Source organism: Siniperca chuatsi, linkage group LG5 (genome assembly GCF_020085105.1).
Source record: "Siniperca chuatsi isolate FFG_IHB_CAS linkage group LG5, ASM2008510v1, whole genome shotgun sequence".
Classification (NCBI taxonomy): domain Eukaryota; kingdom Metazoa; phylum Chordata; class Actinopteri; order Centrarchiformes; family Sinipercidae; genus Siniperca; species Siniperca chuatsi.
Window position 1 is genome coordinate 28,192,967 of NC_058046.1, and position 14,735 is coordinate 28,207,701.

A 14,735-nucleotide genomic window follows, 5' to 3' on the forward strand; every position below is an offset into this window, starting at 1 on the left:
CACACTGCACCATGGTATAGTGAGACGCTAATTTGCATTTTTTTTAGTCCCTGGGCAGCAGCCATCTGGATGTGGGTATCTGCTCTTTTCTCTTTGCCAATATCCATGAAATAATAGCTGTGCTTGCTCTCTAATTAAATCAGTATCATGCTATCACACGGTTCGTTGCAAAATCTATGATTGTCAATTGAAAGAGCCAGGTAGACCTGGCACTAAAACATGCTGCAGATAAATACAGATCTGTATCACAGTTATGTTAAAGCACTAATCCTTCAATATGTTGCTTTTCATCCATGTAAGTGTCAGTTTTGCTCGGCCCCTGGCCATCACTAATTTATTCTTCTACTTTTAGATGCCTGTTGGGATCTTCATTTATTTATTTAACTTGACTATGAAAATCATACACACATCTGTGGTTATTGTTTAATGAATTCCATAAAGACCCTGGAAGAGACATTGGCTCCATTTATGTGAAATGGGATCATTGTGGGTAATAGCGCATGTAATGATTTGCCATTCATATGACGAGAGCGGGCAATGTGTTTCCATTGTTATAATCTTTCAAACAAAACATTCATTGATTTTGCTCAGACTGTTGGGTTTAGAGGGAAATTCCATTGATTGCGGTTGTGAGTCAGTTTCTATATTGCTTGTTTAGGGTGAACAGGGAGACGACAGCAAGGCAGAAGGTCCTCCAGGTCCCCAAGGTGACAGAGTGAGTTTCTTACATGTACCCATTTTTCCTGTGTTGTATGTTAGTGGTGGTCTGCATTGTTTAATTGATTTGTTTACATGTGAACCCAGGGTGCTCCTGGAGACAGAGGAGAGAGAGGAGAGCCAGGTGACCCCGGACACATTGTAAGTGAAATGAAAAAAACTGACATGTTTGCTTTTGTCTTCAGGTATGGTGTCAATTAGGTTTAAGTGATGTTGTGTAGATTGAAATGCAGAAAATTATGTTTTCCAGGGTCAAATAGGTGTTGATGGAAAGAGAGGTGAAGCTGGTGCCCCAGGGCTTCCTGTAAGTATCTCCATTTATGTCTCTTAAAATGTAAAACTCAGATATATAGACACTGTGTCAAATTGTCCAAACACAATCAGTGTAATTCAAATCAAGCTGTAATGATCGTTTTAGGGACATTCGGGGCCAAAGGGACAACCAGGGCTGAAAGGATCCAAAGGTGATCAAGTAAGGACATACAGTAAATAATAGCGGCATGACGTTTTGGATGAGAAAACTCAATATGCGATGTTATTGGACTGTATTTTCTGTCATGCAACCATGTCAGAACTGTGGAACATGAACTCTTTATGCTCCAGGGTCAGAAAGGAAAATCAGGGGCGAGAGGCGCATCTGGGACCAAAGGACCACCAGTGAGTTGGATGCACTTCTTGTCTTACTATATAATCAGACATAACTCACAGCTGAGCTACATGTTACTATTTAAAACCAATGTAAGCTTTGAGATAAACATTTCTGTTTGTCTTTTCTAAGGGTTTAGAGGGTCCTCCTGGCCCACGGGGAGTTGTGGGCAGGGAGGGACTTGAGGGCCCGCCTGGCATGGATGGACTGCCTGGTAAAGATGGAAGTAAAGGAGTCAAGGTGAGGACACTGTCAGTGGTGTACCTCGAATTAATGAAAAGAAAACCAGCTCCGATTATTGTTCACTAACTATCTTCTGTATTTAGGGGGAGCAAGGAGAAGATGGAGAAGTGGGCTTACCTGGCAAACCTGGGCAGCAGGGTAAAACTGGAGTGACAGGGCTTCCCGGAAGTCAAGGCTCCTTTGGACCAAAGGTGAGAATAATGGGTGGACAATTTGTTGTGTACAGTTTGTTCTTCGTTTTAGTTGCTTGAGCTAAGAGGGCAAAACTTTGAACTTATTCACAAAGAACTTAATGTTAAGTTATGGCACAAGTGTTTTTATAGATCACAATGCAGGCAATTTTATTGCCAATATCAAGTGGAAAGTGCCAACTCAGCTTTAATATGCCAGGGTTGCCTTGCTTGGCACCAAATTGCTGCATTAATATTTGGAGTGCTTTCTGATCTCAAAGGCCAAACTCTGCACAAAGTCTTTACAACATTTCTCAAAAGACCTCATACTCACTGCAGTCCTTTTGGGAAGTTAGTGTTACAAATATTGATGAGTTGGCACACACATGAGTTTGCATTGCCTTGTCAATATTTCATAAAATGTACATAAGTGTGACTGTGAGAAACACGGAGAGGCTTTATTTCTTAGACCTGTAGTATTAAGTCATTTTCACATCACTGCCCATGGTTAGGGAATTAAGTATTCTGTATTCTGTTTTGGTAATATATTGGTGATATAAGTGCAAACATTTGTTGAATTTGGACAGTTTGATATGAGGTAAACTGTAGTTTGGTTCTACTGCATCTTGTGATAATGAAACCTCCCAAAACTGATTTTAAGGGGCACCATAGTGATGTAGGGGAAAAGGCACCAGCCCAGCCCTGTTGAGATCCAGGTTCAGTTCTTGGCAGTGACGCTTCCTACTTGGTTAGGTGCCCCACTAAATGTAATTAGTAGTGTCCATTGGTGGGAAGCCAGTGAGGGATCACGAGCTTGTCGCTGCACTAGCTGCTTCTACTGGTTTGTCTTGGTGTCTGTTCAAAGGTTACTGGGTGGAATGTGAGGACAATGTGCATGTGTTTGCGTGTGTTTGTGTGTGTTCTCCAGGGTGAGAGGGGTCTTCCAGGCCAAACTGGTGCATCAGGAAAAAGAGGCTCAATTGGCGGGATGGGATTGCCAGGAAAACAAGGAGACCCCGGACCTAAAGGGCAACCAGTGAGCACTGATCTGTCAAAATTCCTTTAAATGACAACTTCTTTGCTTGTTCAGTGATGAAGATTATCATACTTTCTCTTCTTCTCTGTTTATTAGGGGGACAGTGGTGAACAAGGATTTCCAGGGGTGTTGGGTCTGTTTGGACCAAAGGTATGCGCTCCCGTCAAGCTCTATTCACAACCAAAATGATGACCTCAGGTCAATCAAACCTGTAAAGTTTTAGTTATCCAGTCTGAACAGAGTTCTTAACTCTTAAACCAGACTTGTGATATTGCTCTAAGACAGTAAAATGACCCAAAAAGTAATTTCTGGGTTTAACTCACCTTTTGGTTGAAGTACTTTTGTGAAGTTTGAACATCTAAAATTGTCTGGCGGTACATTACTTTATATTGTCTTCAGTAAAAATTGGTATGAAAGCTATTAGGTATTACTGTAACATGCCCCAGGATGACATCTGCTACAACATAAGTCTTCTTTACTTACAGCACTGCTGCACTATAGATTATTGCCAGCTGAAGAAACAGAACAGGCTTTACTAGAGTCTCACTCTTTAATTTAAAACCCTGAGAGTTATGTTGGATATTTTCCTACTGCGGGAATTGAACAGGAGTGTGAAGCAGATGTGCTTTGTGTTAGTGTTCAGCATCGTGTATAGTAATTGTTCTAACTCACAAGTAAGGTAAGGAGAATTAAAGTCATCAGATAAAAGTGCAGAAATAAAGGCTCTGAAACAAAGTGTTAAACATCACAAGTCACTGGAGTGATGTTGAATGGCTGTAATTACGTAATGGCAACAATATTGACCTTATTCTAAATAAGAGGAGAGGTTAAGCCATTTACAGTAGTTTCCACTTCCTCAGAATTATTATATTAATCAGACTTAAGCTTTTTTTTTTGTTATGGTACTATTATAATAAATTTAGCAAAAACACTGCTGCAAGTAACTGCTGTCAGTAAAACAAACTTTAATATCTCTTTAATGAAGAGTGTCATTTGTTAAAATCGCCACAGACACACATTAAGCCAAGTGACATTAGTTATTAAGAGGTCTTGTGTAGTGTTGAAATGATTAGTCAATAATTTAAAGAGTTGATCAACAGAAATTTTGAACAAACAAATTCCAAACTACCTGCTACTTATGAGCAAGTTTTGAATATGCACAGTGTTCACACGAAAAGTGACAAATTGAAGGATACTCAAAAAAATTTTTTATACATACAATACAATATATACACACTAAATCCACTTTTATTTTTGAGTGTGCTTTTCATCAACACTGTTGTCCTAAAATGCAACGCACACAGGAAATGGAGCTCCTACTCACAGTTGCAATCAATTAAAACAAATTGCAAATGGTGTACAGTACGATAACTACAGAAACACCTCAAAAAACAAACAACTAATGTATTTAAACTTTGGGGGAACGTGCTGATTCTTGATGAAGTTTATTTGGCAGTCCAAAGTTGTATTTTGACTGACGTCCATCGAAGTATTGTACTGTTTACTTTTAGTACAAAATGGAAAAAGACTTTTGAGATTCTGTGTACAAACTCTAAAAATAGTATACTGTGACAATTTGTATTAGCATATAGTACAGACTGTGTGTAATTACCATGTAGTTTGGAAATTGGAGTGAGTTTTCTTAGAGCCACCACCTAAAGGCCATTAAAAGAACTGCAGCTTATTACATTTCAGCTGCTTAAGCATTGACGAGGTGGATCGCAGAGAAATTTTTCAATGTAACAAGTACTACTTGTTGCCAGTAGGTCAACAAAGGTAATTAATTACTTAATTCTGGTTTAACCTTTAACTTACCATAACTTATCCACAAAAAATAAATATTTGTCTTTCTAGGGACCCCCAGGAGACTTTGGCTCAGCAGGGATACAGGGACCGAAAGGACCACGTGGTTTGATGGTAAGATGAAGATTAATGGCTGTTTGCTAACTCAGTGCAGTATTTGAGCCAGTGCCAATGCAGTGAACTCTCACCAACTGCACACTTCCCAATGAAAAATAAGCGATGCTCCATCAGCTGCTCCATCATATGTGTCCTCAGTCACTAACATGTCTCCGCTTTCCAGGGTATGGAGGGAGCTTTGGGCCCCATTGGCATCATTGGCCCCAGCGGTCATCCTGTATGTACCTCATATCTCACCCTATCTGCCAAGCTTTATGTGACTTCTCTCTGCTTTTTGTCAGTGATGGAGTGATCCTCTGTCTCCTTTCTCTCCATCAGGGACCCCAGGGTGACAAAGGAAGTCGGGGGGAGACGGTGCGTGTCGCTGTTTTGATGAATCCTTTTCTGTCTGTACTGTGAGCACAGAATAGGATACTTAGTATGGAGACAGCACACCACTCAGCCTCCTTTGCCCTCAGCACTTTTCATTTCCTATTGTGCTCCTCTGTTTGTTGTTACACTCACAGTGACACTTAGCTGCTGTGGAATTCCTGTCAGGGTGATAAATATTGGCTGCATGCTCATCTCAAGCTTTTTAAGGGGTTTGTTGAGTGCTCATACACAGTCATAATTCACAATTCACTCCTAAAACGCCAACATTCATGTATGGGTTTGCTGCGTGAAAATTGGATTTGCTGTGAAGAAATAAGATTTCTGAGTGTAGGCTTGCAAAAGAAGCAAGAGAGCAATTCAACATCCAGTAGAGAAAGACTGTCTATTGAACTGGTAGCACAAAGAGTGCGTTACACTGCACATGATGGAATAATATCTGGTCTGCTCTCAAACTCATTCTCTTATTGTGGGATTGTCTACTTGTGAATATTGATTTATTTTTCTTTCATCTCCAACAGGGGTTGCAAGGACCAAGGGTGAGTAATTATTCACTTCTGTAGCTTAATCATCATTCTTTGCACAGGCCTGTGGTCTGCTCAGTATTAGAAGAAATGAATGAACTACTTTATCATCTTCTTCTATAAAGGCCAGACTAAATAATTTGGAGGCTAATGTGGTGATGCAATTTTTTTCAGGGCTCTCCTGGCCCTCGTGGACCACCTGGACCACCAGTAAGTTTTCTTACATATCATCATTTCATGTAATTCAGTCTAGATCTGAGCGTCAAAACAAGTGAAAAAGAACACCAATGAGAATTGGGCGAATTGGTTAAAAGGGGTTCTTCACACATTTTCCAGAAATGTGCAGCTGAATTAGATACTTCTCAGATCAAGGACAGACTGGAGCATACTGATTGGTTTGCAGTCTTCTTATAGTGCGAACAGACTTTTTTTTTACTTTACTGTGTCTTTGTAAGAGTCAAAATATAGTAATGCAAAATGCAATGCAAAATGCAATGCATACAGCAGTGTCAAAAGATCTTTTCCTCTTGAAAAATTGCACTTGCTTCCAAATCATTTTTTTTTTTTTTTTGCATTTTAAGAAGTTTCTTGAAACAAGTAACAGTATTTAGACATAAGTCATATAATTCCACTAGTGTCAAGATACTGTTACTTGATCAAGAAACTTGTCAAACATAATTATTAGAATGAGCTCATCTGCATTGAACACAAGTGAGATTATGTTACACCATTGGCAGTTTCCCCCCCAGTTGGTGTTAATCCTGAAAATGGTGGATTTGATGACACCTGAGGTGGTCACACTAAGTGTGTTTTCATAAATCAGATCCCAAAGTTACATAAAATAGTAGACTCTGTGGGTGCAGCATCTAGTCTGCTAGAAAATAATTTGACGAAGAAAAAATCATTTGTGCATCTACACCCTAGCTAAACAACACACTTGATATGCTCAAACTAATTCTAGACGTGCTTGTTTTCCACTGTTAGCCAGCAGCTCTTCTTTTCTGCATTTCACATGCCTCATTCCCTGTGCATTCATGATTGTTTCTGTGCATATCTGCATATTGCGTGAGAATGACAGAACCCACCACCAACAGTGGAGATTAGGAACTACAGAACTGCTTTCTGAACACACATACGCTGAGTGTGTCAATATACATGGTGCATATAACACAGGTCTCTCTCTTTGGTTTTTAGGGTCTTCCCAGTTCTGCCCTCTCACTTGTAAGTATGTTTCTCTTTGTTGTCAGTTCGAGGTTCTATGAATGATGACGTTAAAGTACAAACTGAAAAGTAAAAATGACCATGGCTGTGGTTACCTTATTGCCTTGCTGTCTTCTTTGGTAGAGAAATGAGGCTCTTGGTGCTGCCTTTCCAGTCATCGATTCCCATGCTGCACTGAGGTCAGAGGTTAGTTTTGAAACTATGCTCATTGCAAGGAATCGCTGTCGATTGTTGGGGTCCTAATGGTTATTATTAATCTGAATGAGTCTATATAAACTTGAAAAAGTTAGAGATCCAACTAAAGTCAGTCAAAAAAAGTTATCTGATGTAATAAAGGATTACAATTTTATAGAAATTACATTTTTAAAAAAGTATGCCAATATTTCTGTCCAAAGCAGAATTATCAGAGCATGGACCTGCCCATGTTAGACCAGAGTACAGACATCTTCAAGACCTTGCAGCATCTCAGCACTCTGATCCAGAGTCTTAAGAACCCGCTTGGAACCCGTGACAACCCTGCACGAATCTGCCGAGACCTCTACAACTGTGAACAGAGGATGTACGATGGTGAGGAGATATTTAAACCGCTTCGTCAGTTCTGTGCACATATTCATTCTGTTCTTATTAATTAAGAGCCGTCTCTTCCTCTGCTGCTACTCTTTGACAGGAACTTACTGGATCGACCCAAACCTCGGCTGCGCTGCTGACACTATTGAGGTGACGTGCAACTTCACTGGTGGAGGACAGACTTGCCTGAAACCGATCACAGTATCCAAGGTTTGGCTCACATCTGTATTTAGCCATTTGCTTCAGCAAGACCAAACAGCCAGTAAAATGCAAACTCATATAACTTAGATGCAGACAAGATCACTTCGGGAGCTTATTATGCAGACAGTGGATGAATATCAAATTCCTTATGAACATTTAAAGAATGTTCTCTTTCTCAAAAGGTAGAGAAGCTTAAGAGTCAAATGTTGTTCATGTAATAAATTAAGGTGCACAGCTGTTCATTTTCTGGCTCTATACTATAAACTGTAGCTCTTTTTTGATAATGGATAATTCTCGCAATGAATCTTAAGGATTCCCATTTAGTCACCATTAAAGGCACGCTCAGTCGGCCAAGTAAACCTATAGAATATCAAATTCTCCTTTAATCCCTTTGTGCTGAAGTTATACTTCGGCCATAAGATATTGCAACAAAACATCACAGCACACACATGCACAAATACAGACTCAATGCCTGCATAAACTGTAAATGAAAAAAGGGGGCAGACAATCATACTTAAAGGCACACTCTGATGCAGATGTAACTCATTCTAATTAATAACAGAACTGGAATCTGTTATCAACTCCCAAATTGATTGTGCTCAAGTTCTTCTATTACTTGCCAACAACTAAGTCAAATAATTAATGTTTACATCAGGAATGTTTGTGAAGAAACAGAAACTGTCATTAAAACAGGCCTATACTCTAAATGATAAATTCTTCATCTACTCAAATTTATCAAACGTTTGCTTTACAGTTGGAGATAGGAGTGGGTCGTATCCAGATGAACTTCGTCCACCTTTTGAGCAGTGAGGCAGTGCAGCACATCACCATCCACTGCCTTAACACACCTGTGTGGGCAGCAGGACCCTCCCTGCAACCTTCACGGAGGGCGGTGAGCTTCAAGGCCTGGACAGGGGAGAAGATTCAGGCAGGCGACCTCCTGGAGCCGCTCATACCAAGAGACGACTGCTGGGTATGCACGGTTACTTTCTGGCATGGATTCAAAGTAGAACTTTTATGTGAAAGTATGCAGAACTCAACCCTGGTCCAAAATGTATACATCCTTAAAGCAATGGTTAAAACATTTTGGGAAATGCACTGATATGCTTTCTTGCTGAGAGTTAGACGAGAAGATCGATAGCACCCCACAGGGCACCATTACCCTGTGGAGCTCCTGTAAACAAAGTCCAGCCCTAGAGAGAACTGACCCTGTGATGTTATTTTGTCTTCCACTTCATCACATCACGTGACATAATGCAACCTTTACTTTCAGATTAAAGATGGCCGTTGGCGTCAGGCCCACTTCATCTTCCAGACCCAGGACCCAAACTTACTCCCCATAGTGGATCTGTACAACCTACCGACCACAGAACCTGGCGCACGCTATCACCTCGAGGTTGGACCCGTGTGCTTCTTATAGGGCCTTGTGGAGGGGCCGGGAATATTCCTGAAAGGAGTGACTGTGGGGAGAGACTAATAATGCTTCTGTGGTTTCCAGAACAACAGACCCCCCATTTTCTCTCCACAAAATATGCTTGGACTGCAGAAACAGGAGGGGGCACCAAAGAAAGAAGGCCCACTGAAAATGCAGAGATAAGACTTTTAGCACTAATCAGCCTATGGAAAACAACAATAAGCTTCTTTTTCAGAGACTTGTTTGTGTGAAACAAGACCTGAAGGCCCCTTTTGGAAGGAAGTAATATGAACGTCTCATTCTGTTAACTCTCTGACCATGTTGTATCATATTTTCTTCACGGTCTGATACCCGATTTTGCAAAAACCTAAAATATATTTCAAAAGAGATCTGTACAGAAATATGGAACAGTTACATCTGCAAATGCAATTATTGCAATGATTCCTATTTTAATGTTTTAAGTATTATTTATACATGTATATGTACTGTATATTGTAATATAAAGTGCAATAGTTATTGTTCCACAGCCTTTAGGCATATACAGTATCAACATCAAAACACTCATTCAGGTATACAGTGTGCCTCAGACACACAGACATACTGTCTCCAGGTAAGTCTTTTTGAGCCTCAAATAACTGTCCTGTGCTGAGAGCCCCCATGTTTATACAGAGATCTTCACACAAGAAACTGCTGTGTGGTATGTTCCATGTTTAAAGTGGACCGAAGCTTTCCACAGTGAGAACTGAGAAAAGTGTGTCAAGATGCTACCTCGTACTGCACCTCTCATCTCACAGCCGTTACCTGATAAAATCTGGGATGACAGAGGTGACACCTGGTGCTGAAACAGTTGACACTTATGATAAACTCTCGTCAGCTCTCAGCAAAGCAATGTCTGTGCTTTACGAAAAAGGGAAGATTGTAAAATATACACGCAGGCCAAATTCATTAAATTATATTTTCAAGGTAGTATTTTAACGTTTTCAATACTCTCTGATATTGAGTCTGACACTATAAGTTAAGTTTTTTTTTTTTTATCTCGTAAATGTCTATAATTATGCAACCTTTATTATCTACAGTGGATTCTATTTAATTTTTATTTAAATTCTGTTTAGCTTTCCAGTTCAAAACCAGGCATCAACATCACGTTTTATCACATTTTTGGTCATTTGGAGCTTTAAGGATTCTACAGTCTGTATGTGTTTTTTTTTTTTTGTTAAACTGTCCAAAACAATCAGCTGTATTTTAGGACATTATCTTTTTTTTTTCCTTTTTTTTAAACTGTTCATGCATTTGTCACTCAAAGTTGCAGCAATAATGGTTGGTCCCGCCAATCTATAAACTCAGAGGATTTCTTACAATACACAACACTAAACTACCACGGTACATGAGCTTACAGTGTTTGGTCTGTACAGACATTTTATGATGCGTGAATGAAGTCTAATGACTCAACAGGTAATTCAATAAATGTCTGAAACCTTTGTTGATAAGCAGCTTTCAAAGTTTTTTCAAAGACAACTTCATAGCAAAGTGAGAAAATAAAAGTGCGTTTTAGCTTCCTTCATTTCATTTCACATCTGGAACTGTCAAATCCTGACTGCTAATACCCATTGAGAAAAATTGTGTCATTGAAGTAATGCCTCTTTTTTTTTCTTCTAACATTTCCCCACTGATCAGTTGTAGTGGCAATAGGCTGATTCTTTCAACTGCAGCCTTATTTGATACAAAAACACAGGCAGACTTAGAGGTTCAAAGCACTATATTAGCAGACTGCTGTATCTTAACATCCACGATCTTATCTTGGGCACATGGCATGGCGGCCCCCATCAATGGGCAGGTTGACTCCAGTAATGAAGCTGGCAGCATCGGACGCCAGGAAGGCGATGCTGTGGGCCACTTCCTCCACCTCCCCTGGTCGACCGAGGGCATGGGTCTGCTTACATTTAGCCAGAAACTGGTGGGGGGTAAATGTATTTGCTTAAAATAAATATATATATATATATATATATTTTGGTATGTTTGCTTTACTTAATGGTAGACAGAAACATAAAGATGAAGGGGGAGTCCGGGATGACTTGCAGCACACATGCCAGGCCAGAATTGAACACAAAAGATCAGTTACATTGTTGAGATGCCCCCAAAATACTGTATATAATGCTACTATACAATACATGGTTCAAAGGGTTACTTTGATGCACTGCTGACTGGCATTTACACTTTTGTCTTCTGTGCTACCAGATGCCAGGATATGACAGACGTAAACATGGAGTCTAACACTTGTGTGCAGAACCTACAGTATTGATGATGTGTTACCTGGGCATACTGGTCCTCGTCTAGTCCTGCTCTCTTGTGGACATCCGTGATGATCACACCAGGGCTGAAGAGATGCAGCAGGAGCAGGGATACGAAATATGGTACATCACAAATGGTCATTTCCAACAGAAACAGCTGATATGAATGCTTTTTAAAATAGAAATTCATAGAGTCTACGTTAACCAATTATATCCAAAATATGAATGGACAGAAAAATATGATTGAGGTCAATTACTGAACACATAAAAACGCATACATTTTTCGTTAAAACACTTACCAGACAGAGTTCACTCTGACTTGCTTACATGCCAGTTCTGGAAAAAAAAAAAAAATAAAAAAAAAAGAAGAGTCATGTCATTTATATTGTGAACTTTTACGATGCTGAACATACAGTAGAAGGAGAAAAATGGCTCACTCACCAAGTGCTATACAACTGGTGAATTGATCAATGGCGGACTTGGACATGCAATAGGCCAGCACACCAGGGAACTAGAGAAACGAGAGAAAACAGTGTTTCACAATTTTTAAAAGACACAAAGTAACAAAGATATGTAGCGGAAAATATGTGGCCAGCTGCTTAATACCCACCGATCTCTGTCCATTGACACTGGATACATTGACGATGGAGCCTTTGGTCTTGATCAGGTGGGGCACACAGAGTTGAGTCAGGTGGTATACAGACCTGGAATAAGAAACAATGGTTAAGGGACATACTAACTAAAATTACAAGAAATATACTTGAACAGTAAATATCAAGTTGGGTAAGTACTACTAGCGATGTGTCTTCTCGAGGCTGTAAAGGACAACTAGAGCCGAACATCTGTGATGGGATTCACCAGCACGATAACATCAGCATCACACCTACATACACACTTAGATTGGTTGGCTGGTGATTTATTGTTCCTGTGGATTTATGAGCGGGGCCTGATGTCCTCTAAAGTGAAATCTGTGGGTGAGCGCAACGTAATTTTCACTTCTGAACTGGAATCCTGTATTGATGTTCACATTTGTTTGCAGCTACAAAACTACCAATTCTGCTTCAAATGGACCCCATGCCTTTGAAAATCAGTCTATATGAGTCACTTGCAGTCTGGCCCCTACACATTCACGCATACACGTATAGTGTATCCATACAGTGTTAAAATATCTAGGCTGCATTCACACCAAATCAGGCGATGCGGCGATTAGCGCAGGATGGTGCGGCGGGGTGGGAGTGTCACTACGAGGCCCATTTGTGTGATGTGTGCGCTGATTGTAGCACAAGTAGAAATACTAACCTGAAATCCCAACTTGAAGAGAGATACAACGGCAAGCGACTGCACGGCGATTAGCGTCTTTCTACTCCCCGTCATGGCAGGGTTGTACAGCTCTGGAAAGGTCATCATGGCGGCGATCAGTCTCTGCTCTATCTTCACAGTTGCTTGGTAAACAGCTGAATGCTACATGGTAAAGAAGGTTCTTCTTCCAGTGGGCATCTTCCGGTCTGATCGCCGGCTTACGTGATTGGCCACCGCAGCGTGACATCGGGTTACGTTTCTCCAAAAGTTGATTCTGTTTCAGTGTTTTACTGCATGGTCACTGCTTTTTTTTTTTTTTGGCTTCCCCTGCGGCCACCACCGCCGCAGCCTAAATGCACTACCCACATTCAAATGAACGGGAGGACTGGCGTTTTCGCCGCAACGCCGGATTTGGTGTGAATACAGTCTTAGTCAAGCATGTGTACACATACTCTGCATACAACGAGATTCATACAAAACAGCAAATATTACTCCTTTTTTTAATAAAATGCTCTTTTCTCCATTTCCATCAGATTACCTCTCCATTTATGTTGCCACTCAAAACATTTAGTTGTTTCTTGTTCAAATAATATTAAAATAAAATGACATTATTTTCCTAAAAAATTTAAATATACCATATTTATCTATCCCAAGTCTTTTTTGATACATTTTCCACCCACACATCACTTTAGCCAACTTCAAATTGAATTCTATATTTAAGAGCCATCTCATCTGGTATATCACAGCTGCTTTACACTCTGTACTACTTTAGACTCAGCACTAATGTGTGTCTATGGCGTTATGATGTCAGGCAAATCCTACCTGACATTGATGTTCATGACCTTGTCATACTGAGCCAGGTCTGTTGTCTCGATGCTGCCCATGGTCAGGATACCAGCACTGTTAACCAGGACATCGAGCCGGCCGAAGTGAGCGATAGTTTGCTCCACTGTCTTCTTCACCGTCTCCTCATCAGTAAGGTCTCCGGGAACAAGCAACGGCTAAACACAGAGACACTCAATGTTTCATTATGTTCTGACTTTAAAGGCATTTTTGCACAGGTTTCAAAAACTCTCTCACACAATACTGAACAAATAACTTTGTTAAAAGGCAGTAATGTTTGGATGATAAAGTAAGATGGTTTGCATGTCTTTAAATGTATGAACATGTATGTCAAAAATTGCCACTTGATATAGTCTACATGTATTTACATTCATGCTGCATATGCCCATTTGACATGAAACAAATGTATGAGTGTTTCCCTAAGGTACAGACAGTGTTCCTAAATATGCCTATATTTAAAAACATGTTTAATGCTCATCCCACAATGCATTAGGGCTCATTATTGATATCATCGATTACAGGGCTACTAACGCAACATTTGGACTTATATTCCCTGTCAACTTAATGTCTCTGGTTATTATAAGTTTACGTATTTATACAACTGGATGTCACGCCAAACTCCATTCAAAAAACATTAAAAAAAAAAGTCTAGAATCTTCTAACGTTCTCTTCATTTTCAGACTTCTCCTGGTCCACAGAGAACTACATTCAACGAAACTCTGGCACAGTCTGTACTCTAGTTAAACGTTATCACAGTGTCCAGCTCGGTATGCGTTACCTCGGCAGCTCCACAGTCGGTGCACTGTTTGGCTATTTTGTTGAGGTTCTCCACGTCGCGGCCGTTAAGAGCCAGCAGGGCTCCGAGTTTGGCGAACAGGACGCTCGTGCCTGCCCCGATGCCCGAGCTGGCACCCGTTATCAGGGTCACTTTTCCCTTCAGCGAAGACACCTAAAATACGCATACAAACGTCGAGTCTGTCAGGTGTCCACACAGTACCTTACCATCAATAAATAAAGTGTAATTTTGTTCATACTAGAGAAGTAATAAAGCAATTATAAAAATACAAGGAAACAACGTGCAAGAAAGTAACGTTAAACAAACTTTAAATGCTTCGCTTGTGGCCATAGTTTCTTTGGAGTTTGCATAAACGTCCTAGACCCAATGCTACATGCTTCGTCCACTAGTGATGACGCAGTTTGACGCGTCAGATACTTGCTGATTTGTAGTTCACATACGACTTCAACACTGCTCTTTTCCACACCTCCAACCACACCTC

The 14,735-nt window shown here is 40.3% G+C and overlaps 2 protein-coding genes across 4 annotated transcripts in view; one reads left to right on the top strand and one right to left on the bottom strand.

Moving 5' to 3' along the window:
* col27a1b (collagen, type XXVII, alpha 1b) overlaps nucleotides 1–10,594 on the top strand; it is a 66,916-nt gene extending 56,322 nt beyond the window's left edge. Inside the window, exons 42-61 of one of the 3 annotated variants that reach the window (XM_044198078.1) lie at nucleotides 659–715; nucleotides 805–858; nucleotides 968–1,021; nucleotides 1,136–1,189; nucleotides 1,321–1,374; nucleotides 1,496–1,603; nucleotides 1,690–1,797; nucleotides 2,705–2,812; nucleotides 2,909–2,962; nucleotides 4,667–4,729; nucleotides 4,896–4,949; nucleotides 5,051–5,086; nucleotides 5,623–5,640; nucleotides 5,800–5,835; nucleotides 6,820–6,846; nucleotides 6,970–7,032; nucleotides 7,242–7,413; nucleotides 7,514–7,623; nucleotides 8,369–8,587; nucleotides 8,888–10,594. In XM_044198078.1, coding sequence (XP_044054013.1) covers nucleotides 659–715; nucleotides 805–858; nucleotides 968–1,021; nucleotides 1,136–1,189; nucleotides 1,321–1,374; nucleotides 1,496–1,603; nucleotides 1,690–1,797; nucleotides 2,705–2,812; nucleotides 2,909–2,962; nucleotides 4,667–4,729; nucleotides 4,896–4,949; nucleotides 5,051–5,086; nucleotides 5,623–5,640; nucleotides 5,800–5,835; nucleotides 6,820–6,846; nucleotides 6,970–7,032; nucleotides 7,242–7,413; nucleotides 7,514–7,623; nucleotides 8,369–8,587; nucleotides 8,888–9,034 — 1,596 coding nt within the window. In that variant the 3' untranslated portion in view covers nucleotides 9,035–10,594. Of the gene's footprint in view, nucleotides 1–658; nucleotides 716–804; nucleotides 859–967; nucleotides 1,022–1,135; nucleotides 1,190–1,320; nucleotides 1,375–1,495; nucleotides 1,604–1,689; nucleotides 1,798–2,704; nucleotides 2,813–2,908; nucleotides 2,963–4,666; nucleotides 4,730–4,895; nucleotides 4,950–5,050; nucleotides 5,087–5,622; nucleotides 5,641–5,799; nucleotides 5,836–6,819; nucleotides 6,847–6,969; nucleotides 7,033–7,241; nucleotides 7,414–7,513; nucleotides 7,624–8,368; nucleotides 8,588–8,887 lie in introns of those variants that run through there. The other 2 variants (XM_044198079.1, XM_044198080.1) reach the window with 2 other exon arrangements.
* A 172-nt stretch (nucleotides 10,595–10,766) lies between these two features.
* zgc:101858 (uncharacterized protein LOC449555 homolog) lies at nucleotides 10,767–14,700 on the bottom strand. Its single transcript, XM_044198084.1, has 8 exons — nucleotides 14,561–14,700; nucleotides 14,237–14,407; nucleotides 13,438–13,616; nucleotides 11,927–12,020; nucleotides 11,758–11,827; nucleotides 11,616–11,652; nucleotides 11,339–11,402; nucleotides 10,767–10,979 (listed from the first exon to the last, which is right to left on the bottom strand). The coding sequence occupies exons 1-8, from the start codon at nucleotides 14,582–14,584 to the stop codon at nucleotides 10,821–10,823; spliced, it is 798 nt and encodes a 265-aa protein (XP_044054019.1). The 5' UTR covers nucleotides 14,585–14,700; the 3' UTR covers nucleotides 10,767–10,820.
* Nucleotides 14,701–14,735: the final 35 nt, after the last annotated feature.